Here is an 11,824-nt window from a genome sequence, read left to right as displayed (position 1 = left end):
GGTATGCCTGGTAACTTTTTATTACACTCTTGACATTTTGATTTTGATTTTCTTGAGTGACAGATATTTTTGTATCCCTATAAATAGTTTTGAGCTGTATTCTGCATTATAGTTAAATTATTTAGAAATAGGATTTTCCTTCTGAGACTTGCTTGTCAGCCTTACCAGGTGATCAGAGCTGCATTTGGCCTAGAGCTAAAGTTTCTTCACTGTTAAGGTACTAGCGTTCTATGTATTCTACCTGATGTGTATTAATTATAAGAATTGTCCACTGTCACCAGCTGTGAGAACACAAACCATTGCTGGGGCCGTGTGATCACCTCTCTAATCTTTTGAGGTTGTTTTTTTTCAGCCTTGGGCAGTTTTTCCCACGTGTGCACTGGTCAGTATTTAGCGGGACTCAAGGGGGACCCTTTATGCATCTTCAGCACTCTCTCTCGCTCTCTCTGTGCAGCTCTCTCCTCTCCCGTACTCTGCCTTACAGACTACACACCTTGGCCTCCCTGGCCTCCCAGCTCCATCTCCTCAACTCTGGAAGACCTGCTCTTCCCAGGTCCCTCGTCCCTGTGCCGCTGACGGCAAGCTTTCTGGGCAGTTAGCGAGGATAATTGTAGGGCTTACCTTGTTTCCTGTCCCCCAGAGATCACTGTGCTGCACTGCTGATGCCCAGTGTCTGAAAAATCATTGTTCAATATACTCCGTCTGGAGTATTCTCGTCATTCTAGGCAAGAGGGTAAAATCTGGTCCGTGTTACTCCATCTTGACTGAAAGAGAAAGTTTTAGAACTAATTTGAGTTTTGAGGGCTGGAACAAACATGGAGTGAAATGAGTACCGCCTAACTGAGCAGAAAGGCTTCAATTTATCCTGTAGCATAAACCGAGATAAGGGGAAATGTATCACTTTTATTTTGGTGGAAAACCACCTAATTTTTTTTATTGTCCTTCCATTTTCTGAATATCGTTTCTGCAGGGGAAAAAAAAATCTAATCTACTTTATTATGACATTACACAACCCAGAATAAATTACATCTAATTCCTACTGACAGCTTTGTGGGATCCACTAGGAAAAGAGAACTGACATGAGTGTTATTCAGTAAGTCAAATTAGCATTCCTGAACTAGGGTGACTGCTGGCTTATGTAACACTATCATATCAATAATAATGAGATTTAACTTGAAGACTTCAGTCACGTGATTCTTAAGTCACAAACCTGAAGGTCCTTTCTGGATATATTTTAGAATGAAATGGTCACGTGTTTTGTAAATGGGCTAAAACCCTTCTAAAACCAACCTCACTGTTCTTCTTGATTGCTTCATACAGGCCGTTAGCCCCAAGAACAGCCCTGGGAGAGGTGTCCGCCCAGGGTCAGGTACTCAGGGCTTCCTGGTCCCTCCCGATCTAAACAGGAGGTTAGTGGGGGCACTTCCTAAATATCAAGAGGCTTATAGGCTGACTCCATATTAAATAGGTCTAAAGTCAATACCAAATTTGTAAACTTGAGGACCCTTAGAGCTTGATTTTTGCTGTACAGGCATCGGGGAGGAAGTGGTTAGACTAGTTTACTTTTTCCCAATCAGAATGTATACATGAGCCAATCCTGCTAACGGCCGGAGAGCATAACCTTATCTGTCACAGCCGTTTGTAATCCCACAGTTTGTTATAAGGGTTGATGGTTGGAGGAGGCAGAGAGAAAATGTCATTTTTGGGTATTTTGAGTTTTAGTCCAATTACACCATCTGGTCCATACCATACTGTGTTCCTAAGCACAATATTTATGGTAGAGACAGTAGTACGTGGCTGCGACATGAGCCCTGTGCTTCGGAGTGAGCATCAGTGGAAGTCAGATTAGCAAATTTTGCATCTCAACAAAGTGCTCAAAGCAGAACAGCAACCAGATTGAGCCTGGGAACAAAAGCATAGAGAGAAATGTAATTGGTCACTTCACCATGTGTGTGCGCGCACGTGTGTGTGTGTGTGTGTGTGCGCGCGTGTGCATGTGTGAATTACATGAGCCCTGCAGCCCATGGCCATGAGTGGTGAACAGAGAGGTCATTATTCCCCATCCCAGCAGGCCTCCCGCTGGGTCTTTCATTTTGTTCATGGCACAGCTCTCCTTCTGTTTGCCCGGGCTGGAAACCTTGCCCTGTGCTCTGACCTTTCCCTCCCTCCAAAGAGAGGCTGGGTCCTCAGAACCTCTCAGATTGTATCTGTGGGCAACCCCCCTTCTCCCTCTCGGACACTCCCGCCCCCCGGTCTTACCTGGACCATTGAGGCAGCCTCCACGGGGCCCTGGCTCCCATTCTCCACCCTCTTCCTCATCCTAGTCAGCAGATTGCTGCCACGGTGATTTTTCTGGAACACAGCTCCACTCACAGTGAACAGGGCTCCCCTCCTCAGAAGTTATATTGGGTTTGGAAACAAATCCCCTTAGTGTGGCCTCCCAGGGCATCATGGATGCATGATGAGGGCCTCACCTCTGCTTTTCTAAACGTGTGTCTTGTGACCCCCTCCTGAGGACCTCATGCTTCAGCATCAACTGAATTCCTACCACTGCTTCTGGGAGGGTGCCCTGGAATTCGCTTGCAAGGGCTACAGTGAGAGCACCACAGAGCAGGCGGCTGAAACACAGAAGCTTCTTACCCTTCAGTCTGGACACCAGAAGTCCGAGGTCAGGGGGCAGCAGGGCCGTTCCTTCTGAGGGCTGAGGGAGAATCCCATCCGACCCCCTAGCTTCTGGGGGCTGATGGGCAGTCTTTGGCTTTCTTTGGCTTGTGTCCAAATCTTCCCCTTTTTATAAGAGCATCGGTCGTATTGGTAGGGGCCCACCCTACCGTAGGATGACCTCACCTTAACTCAGTTACGTCTGCATTGACCCCTCTTCCAAATAAAGTCCCGTTCTGAAGCAGTGTGGGTAGGGACCCTGAGGGGAGGGGGCACAATTCAACCCATGACAACTGTACTTCTCTGTTGAATTAGGAGTAGAGAGGGTTGGAAGGAACAGAGTGAAGTGACATGATGCATATTTAGTATGTTAAAGATCTGAGTGGTGCTGGCATAAGGAACCTAGCATCTCCAAACTTACTGGACCAATGCCCCCTCTCCCATTTAAAGCCACCAAACTAGAGTCCTGTGGGACACACTTTGGGAAACACTGTCTTCCGTCCCTGACTTCTGGATTTACAAGACAGCCGTATATTCTGGAGGGCTGAAATGTGGCTGAGAGGCCAAAGCAGGGAGAGGAGAGCTGCTCCCAGAGGCTCTGGGGCCGGACACCATGTGGCCTCCCAGGAAGGGGACAGCAGAGGGGCTCAGGGTGGACGGGAGGGGCAGCAGGAGGGCGAGACTCCCCAATGCCTGCGGTTTGAACGCCTGGCTCTCTGCCAGAGCAGGGACCAGCTGCTCGCCTGCTTGTGACCCACGCCGTCCAAACCTCTGGCCCAAGTCCCTCTTGCTGTGTCCCACCCTCCAAATCACAGCCGGGCTACTGCGGGGCGCAATGTTTTTCTATCACGGAAGCATTTCAACCACTTCCCAGTGATATTTTCTTAACGACTCTGGGCAAATAGAGTCGCCATCCTACCGGGAGACTCAGTCTTAGAGATCCCGCGGAGGAAATTCTATTTCAAGAAAGTGAGGATTTAATTAAATAAATACACATTTAATTTCCCATGTGTGGTCGCTTTCAAGAGACAATCAGTCATCTACTCTAAAGTGTGTGTTTCAGGCCCTCACGGGGCACTTACTAACCTCCAAATGCCACCGGCCCAGCAGGGTCCGGTTTCAGAAAGATATTTTCCTGTTAATGGATAATTCCGCAGCAGGGTCCCCTCTTTGGTGATGTTAAAGAGGTTCTGTGTGCCCTGCTTCGCTGTGCAGCAGGCGAAGCTTCCGGGGGCGGGGCTGGAGACCATTAATAACAAGGCTTCTGTGTTTCTCCACACAGCTGATACCTATGTGGTTGCCAATGATTCAGTCAAATATCAAGGTAAGTCCTCCCTAGGTGGACTGGAAGGTCACTTCCCCCCAGAGAAGGTCATAACACTAATAGGGCTCCCTGATGCTCCGCTTACTGCGGAGAAAGGTGAACTCACCCTGCTCTCGGCCGCCCGGCGCTGATAAAGTGGGAGACTGTGGGCCGGGCGAGGGCCGGGCGAGGGCCGGGCAGCGCCAGGTGATGGCAGGGGCCCCGCTCACTCTGTTCACGCTCGATGAGGATGTGAGCAGAGGGGGATCCCAGAGTCTAGACGAGGCTCAGCTGCTGACTTTGGACACACATGGGACCTGCGCCCGCATGTGTTCATTGCTATTTCCTGGCCACTAAAATGGACTTTTTGTGGGGCACCTGGCTGACTCAGACAATAGAGCGTATGACCCTTGATCTCAGGGTCGTGAGTTCAAGCCCCACGTGGGGTGTAGAGATTACTTAAAATAATAAAATAAATCAACTTTAAAAAATAAAATGGCTTTTAAAAAATGCTTATTTATTTTTGAGAGAGTGCAAGTGGGGGAGGGACTGGGAGAGGGGGACAGAGGATCCAAAGCAGGCTCTCGCTGACAGCAGAGAGCCCCGTGTGGGACTCGAACTCCTGAACCGTGAGATCATGACCTGAGTCGATCAAATACTCAACCAACTGAGCCACCCTAAAATAGACTTTTTGTGACAGAAGAATTCTATTAAGAAAGGATAACATTGACTGACTGACTTGAGCTGGAAGGGAAGGGATCTGGCCCCGCCCCTTGTTTTACATATGACAAGAAAGGACAAGAAAGAAGAGTAACTGGACCAGGCCCCCCCAGCCAGGAAGGAAAGACCCTGTCCGAGTGACTTTTCTGCCACCAGGCCCCACCTGGGCCAGACCTACTCCACGACCAATAAGGTTACCTGACATAATGATGGCACTGCTGAGCCACCGGCTCCAAACCTGGGCTCCGTCTACGGCCATCGGGAGGTTACAGGGCAAGCAGGGGGCAGAAGATGGAAACGTTCTGGCTGAATTTCTTCTCAGAGTTGGGGGTGGGGGTTGGTGGGAAAAAGAGGGGTGACCTCAAGGTCCCCAGACACCAAGAGAGAAATGCAGCCATTTGCAGCGACTACAGGCGTGGTCTTGTTTGTGGTGTTGGTGCAGATTGCAGCCACAGGCGGGGGCCCCGGCACCCCGGGAAACCCCGTCTCCCGCTAGCTTTTACTGTGAAAAGTTGCTTGTACTTCCTTCTTGAGGCATTTGGTTGCCCCATCTGCCTGCTTTGTGGAAATCTGAGACCCAGCTTCTCCGTGTGCACTACCACAGGAACAGAGAGACTGTAATCATGATTAAAATGTAATGAGCACGTATCATGTGCCAACTTCGGTTCTAAACCCTCCATTAACTCATTTATCCTTAAAAAATAAAAAGCCAAACAAACCACGAGGTGTTACTGTTCCCAGTTTGTCCATGAAAAGAATCCAAACACAGACCGGAAAACCTTGTTGCCAGGGCTGTCCACGAAGGAGCTAGGATTTGAACCCAGGGAGCTGGCCACAGAGCCCAGGCCCTTCACTGCTGCCCCAGGCCCTTGTGGTGCATAGCTCCCGGGAGTCAAGTGTACGTGTCAGCTCTAATATTGCAGTGGATGGGGTCAAGCTGGGATTGGCATTGCGGGGATGGGTCTGGACCAGGATGACTTTAGAATCACGCTGCCTGCCCACGCCCCCTGCCCCGCAAGCTGCCCAATTGGGAGAGCCCGACAGCCCTTGAGCCACGCAGGGGCTCCACCTGCAGGAGACCCCCCCCCCCAGGGCAGCACCCCCTGGGTTGACCTTGCACATTGGAAGGAAAGAAACTAAACTGTAGATGTCTTGCCCTTTCTTAACAGCACTTATCCGCCGGACTCCAGCTTCGCCTCCAGGCCATTCAGAACAACGTGAACCACCACAGCCTCCGGGCGCTGCCCGGCTCGGCCCAGAGCAGCGCCGGCCTGGTGGCCCTTCGCAAGTGGCTGCAGTGCACCCAGTTCAAGATGGCCCAGGTGGAGATCCAGTCCTCGGAGGCGGCCTCTCAGTTTTATCCTCTATGAGCGGACTCCTCGGCTCTCAGTGTCAACACTCTGGTTTAGCAATAATGGGTTTCAGAACAACACAATTTGATCCAAGCGGGCTGGGGACACACCGGGACTGGCCACTCTCTTTCTAGTCTAGTAAAAGACGTGCAAAGGCCAGAGAGGGCCAACAATGAAGCTTTCTTGCTACACATATTTCTGATGACTCCTTGGGCTATCTGATTAAGTGTTTCCTTACATTATTTTTTAAAAAAACCAAATCATTTTTCTTTAACTAACTTCTATTTTTTTTAAGAAAAAAAAAAATAGACTGGTGGGTACTCACAGAAAAGTTGTATAAGTCCCCCTGTTGCTATTTTTGATGATAGAGAATAAATAGGGTTTTTGAAACCTTTGTAGTGTTTTTTCTTAAAATCCACTCTTGGCAATGCAATAAAAATCCCGTCACCACAAGCCAGTGACACTTGACTGAAGCTTTTTGTCATTATCCTGGGAAAAGTGGCAGCTTGCAAGGACCATTACAAAGTGCACTTAGAAATTAGGTGGTCAACCTGTGCCAATTGTTTTTCTTTGTTTTATAATCTCATTTTTCCAAAACTGTCCAGTACGTTTTATTATTTTTAAAACTAATTTTTCGACTCATTCGTTCTAGGCTGTACTTTCTTGTAAGCTTTATGATAACCACTTAAGTTTTGTGAATAATAAATTTTATTCTTTTGTTAACACTTGTAATACAATTCAATTTAACACTGTAGATCGCACACTGGACCAGATGACTTCTCGCGCTGGCACAGAACACCGCACCTGGAGTTACGTTTCCTAAAACAGAATTTTAATAGTGTAAGAACACCAGGATTTGTCAGCACTTCTACTTAGCATTTGACTGTGCATTCACAAATGATCTCTCTCTTCTCTCCCCCTGTAATGCACTGACGACAAGAAGACTTACTATACATTTAAGCTGTATATTGACATGCTATTAAATGCATTTTTTATGATCTCTGTGAGCCTGGGGTTTTTTAAAATCAGTTTATACGTTTCTTATAAACTTGGGAAACTCCCCTAACTTCCCTTAAAACTAAAGTACAATTATGCAGAGAAAAGGCTTCCTTTCATGTCATTTTGGTAAAAGAAATCCACAATTTATTTCAAGTCTGTTTTCCAGAAAGGAGCTGAGGGCGAGGCTTTTTTGTTTTTTATTGTTGGTTATTTGGAGGCCTCTCTTTTCTGCTGGGAGGTCCGATATCTTCATGCTTCTTAGGGGGAAACAGGTCCTCCAATGTTTAAGTGTTTCACGTGAGTTCTAGAAAGACAGGCGTGGGAGAGTTTCGTCCCTATGAAAACTTGCAGGAAGCCGGTCGGTTCCTAGATGAAGAATATGCAGTGATCATTCTTCATATTTTACAAACGAGCTCCTAGGAAAGGTCCTCCCCAGCTAGAATGTTCCCCGTTGGGCTTGGCTGTGGCTCCGTGACCGTCCCGTCTTGTATAGAAAGTTGTGCGTGTATGTCTCTCACTCGTAAGCTCTGACGCTTTGAGGTTATGTCCTGTTCTTGTTTCACCAGCATCTGGCACGTAGTACGGGCTTAATTAATGTCTATTGAACCGAACGGATTTGATTAAAACAGGTCTTTCTTGAGCCATCCAGTGGGCTCAGCAAGGGCTGAACTGTGACGTTTTCTTTTTGAGCAGCGATTCCTGGAGGGGGTAACAGAAATGGGTTAGAGGGGGAGGCCTTCGCTGCTTTCACTGTGAGGGGTCTAACTGACTTCCCCATCTTGGCTCTGCTGTCGCCCAGCCCTTTGCCAGCCCCGAGCCCACCCTACCTCGGGCAGCTGGGATCTTAGCCGACCCTCCTACCAGCAGACAAGGTCCAGGGGCCTCCACAGGCTCTTCTCCAACCCCAGTTCTTCCAGTGGACTCTGTTTCCCTTTGTATTTTTTTTTAATGTTTATTTATTCTTGAGAGAGAGAGAGAGAGAGAGAGAGAGAGAGACCGAGCATGATTGGGGAAGGGGCAGAGAGAGAAAGAGACAAAGAATCCAAAGCAGGCTCCAGGCTCTGAGCCATCAGCACAGAGCCCGACACGGGGCTCGAACTCACGAACTGTGAGATCATGACCTGAGCCAAAGTCTGACACTCAACCGACTGAGCCACCCAGGCACCCGCCCCAGTTTCCCTTTGTATTTGCATCTCCCCATCCCCTCCTTCCCCCCTGCCAAGCGCTGGAGATGAGCCCTCAATTCAGCCCTCTTGACTGGGCTTTTATGTAAAGCTTCCTGCTGTCTGACAGGTTTCCTTTACCCCAGGTCTGGGACCCTGCCACCTCTCTGGTTTACAGAGACCAGGAAGTTTCTTCTCTAGCCTACGTGCCCTCGCCCCCACCCCCGGGGTGAGTCAGACTCAGGCTCTTAGGGAAGGAGGGGCAGATGGGAGTTAGCGGGAGTGGCCCTAACAGGTAAGAGGAGAAGCCTTCACCTAGATCAGGGGTCGGCCCATTGCCCGCTTTTGTAAGGTTTTACTGGAACACGGTCACACCACCACGTACGTACTATCTTTGATGGTTCCATGCTATGGGGGCAGAGTTGAAGAGGTGGGACAGAGACGTGCGGCCCAGAGAGGCTAAAACATTCACCGTCTAGCCCTTTGCAGAAAAAGTCTGCTGGCCCCTGGCCTAGCCGAAGGCCGCCGAGGGAGACCTTTGCACGGATGTAGTTTTCTGCCACCTCAAGGCTTCCAAAATGTCATCCCTGATATTTCCTCATCTGTAAAAAATGGGGGCAATGGCACCTTCTACTTCATAGGGTTGTTGAGGTGATACAAGGATGCAAGCAAAGAGAGCAATGCCTGGCATGCGGTAAGCACTCAGTAAAAGTTATGAGTTATTATTCTTTTTGTCATGTTGAAGCCTAGGGAAGTAAAGCGACTTGCCCAAGGTCACATGGCTAATAAGAGGCAGGGCTGGAACCTGACCGCAGGCTGGCTAATGCCAAGGCCTGGCCTCTCAACCACTACCTGTATTAATTCCTGCCGTACTACCCCCCAGCTCCCGGTGACAGCTAGGCAGCCGCAGAAGGTAGAGAGAATCCAACACACTTCTCCAGATCCAGATTCGGCCAGTACTAATTATTGGCTTGGAGAGGGTCAAGGCTTAGAGTCAGTGTTCCTTCCCTGTGAAATCCTGCTGGCTTCAGAGTATGAACAGAACATTCTGAGATTCCCAAGGGTAGAATGAACCAGAATCTGCAAACACATACATCCATGATTGTTTGCCATGGGCATGCCTCTTATTAGCCGGGTGACCTTGGACCAGATACTAAACCTCTGTGGACCTCTGTTTTTCCTTATCTGTAAAATGGAGCTATCTAGCCATCTCCCAGGGGAGATGGAGAGCTCACATGGCACTTTGGAGAATCCGTGGACCGCCAGAAGACCGGGGATGCCTTCACCTTGTGAAGACCACTCAAAGGAACAGCTCCCAGCTGCGGAGTCACCTGGATTTTCCCTCAGCTGGTCCCTTGGAAGCAAGACCTACAGGCCATGAGAGCCTAACGTGGTCATTAGCCAAGGGTGTCCAAGCTTCTCATTCTGCCGGTCATCGGGTGTTTTCAGCAAATCTCTTACCAGAGAGACTCCTCGGAAGTCAAGGGGTTGCAGCAACTGCACCATTTCCAAGCTGCAAGAGGCCAGATAAGATTGGATCGGATAGGAGAAGATGGGTCATCCACCAAGACTCCTTCCTGAGCTGGGGTTGAAGGGCCTTGGTGATAATTTGGACACTGCAGATCATTTCATATACTTCTTTAATAGAATTAACTTGCAAATATGTATATTGGGTGGGTGGAGGGTTTTGACACTAATGGAAGTGGTTGAAACTCAATGGAATAGTATTAGACCATGTGTTTATGAGAGTTGATCCCTTTGGGGGCTGATATGTTATGCCTAAAAGGTTGGCTAGTTCATTCCACTGATAGGAGCAACAAGCAGTAAGCCTCTTGAATAGGATCCAAGAGAAACCTCAAGAGCTGTCATTTATTGAGGATGTACTGGGGACTGAGCACTTTACATATATTCCCTTTTCTCCTCTTAGTGCACCCCCACACTAGTATTCCCATTTTGCAGATGAGGCAACTGAGGCCCAGAGATTATACTATTTATCCAAGGTCATACAGCCAGCTATAATAGCATTAGGACTAGATCGAGTCCAAGAGTTCATTTCTCTTCCCTTATTCTGTTTCTGGGCTCTTTTGATCAACATGTGCCAAGAGCATGGGCTAGAGAAATTTGAGGGCTTTCTCGGAGCAGCTCAATCTTGGTGTTTCTGTGTATTGATCACCCATCATAAGTTTCCGTCAAGACAGCATCACACCAACTGACAAGGGCATTTCCCCCTTTGCTCTGGGGATTCATTTATTTGAAAAAAGAATTATGGCGCACAAGTTAAATGGTATATAGTTTCCCACTTACTTTAACAGTTTTATGGAAAAGAATAAACATGCATGAATTTAAGAGCATGACGATGAACTCTTAGATTGGAGGCCTGTTGAGACTTGGCTCAGCCGTACGGACACTGCCCCCGATTAATTATACTCACAGCTGCCATATATGAGGACTTACTACATGCCAGGCACTTTAGATGCAGCATTTCATTGAATCTCCACAGCCGTGATGGGAGGAAGGCACTTCAATGATCAGCCCCATGTTACAGATGAGGAAACTGAGGCACAGAGAGACCGAATACTTGCAGGAATCACTCAGCAAAAAGTAGAACAAAATTCAAATCCAGATCTGTCTGCCTCCAAACCCCTGATTCTTTCTGATACGTAATCTGATAGTTAATGATGCTTGGAGTTCTCTGCTACTCCCCGACCAACAAAGTAGAATAACGAAGACCGAAAGTCACCACCTGGCAGGCAGCAGGGTTGAACTTGGCCCACCCCGTGTTTTGTTTGACGAGCTTCAATTTGTCATTTTGTGTTTTGGTTGGAGCACACAGCCTCCGGTTTTGTTTAGGGTCCTATCATTGACCTCTGCCTCCCAAGCAGGCAGACCCCGAAAGCTTCTTGACAAAAATCCTGTTGCTTCTAGGTTGATGTTCAGGGCCTGGCTTGCTTCACACGTTCACCTGTCCTGCCCTGCAGCTGTGGGAGTTTGCCACCCAGTTCATTCATCTGCCTCCACCTGCATGGCCACTGGCCGGTGCGTCTGGTGCTCCCCACGCCCACCCATCCATCTGACCTCATTTCAGGTCAGGGCTGGTCTGCTTGGTGGTCTACCGCCATCCTGGTTCCATCTCAGAGAATCAGAGGCACCGGGTGGTGTCAGGTGAATTGGCACCGGCTCTTCCCCGCAGGGTGCACAGGACATTGGCAGAAGCCACAGATTTGGCTGAACAAAGAGCTGGCTTTTTAATTATGCAGCCCAGACAGGCCCCCACCAGCAGGCCGGTGGAGAGGGGAGCCTCCCGGGGCTGGCTGGCAGACGCCCTGATTTCCGCTCCTTCAAGTGGCCACTTGGAAAAGAAAGGAACCAGCAAGTAATCAGGCGTGAAGGACAGAGACACTCCAGGTGAGGACAATCAGGCCCCGCTGAGCTGGGGGAGGGGGTGCGGGGGCGTGGGGGTGCTCTGCGGGGGGGGGGGCAGTTTCAGACATCAGGGCATATCCAGAGCCCCCAGCTGAGTCTGAACCCCGGGCTGGGGGGCTGGGGGAGTCAGATGCACACAGGCTGGGCAGCCAGGTCGGTTCAAGACTTTGCCACAGACCTGTTCCCTGACCCCGGGCAAGTCA

General features: G+C 49.1%; 1 protein-coding gene across 3 annotated transcripts in view; it reads left to right on the top strand.

Moving 5' to 3' along the window:
- The window catches only part of UNC79 (unc-79 homolog, NALCN channel complex subunit), a 258,645-nt gene extending 251,611 nt beyond the window's left edge, over positions 1-7,034 (top strand). For all 3 annotated transcript variants that reach the window (XM_029952060.1, XM_029952061.1, XM_029952059.1), the window contains 2 exons: positions 3,944-3,985; positions 5,854-7,034. In XM_029952060.1, the coding sequence (XP_029807920.1) occupies positions 3,944-3,985; positions 5,854-6,054 (243 nt within the window). In that variant the 3' untranslated portion in view covers positions 6,055-7,034. The remainder of the gene's footprint in view (positions 1-3,943; positions 3,986-5,853) is intronic.
- The last annotated feature ends 4,790 nt before the right edge of the window (positions 7,035-11,824 follow it).

This window comes from Suricata suricatta, chromosome 9, assembly GCF_006229205.1.
Source record: "Suricata suricatta isolate VVHF042 chromosome 9, meerkat_22Aug2017_6uvM2_HiC, whole genome shotgun sequence".
NCBI classification, from domain to species: Eukaryota; Metazoa; Chordata; class Mammalia; order Carnivora; family Herpestidae; genus Suricata; species Suricata suricatta.
This window is presented reverse-complemented; position numbering and strand designations above follow the sequence as displayed.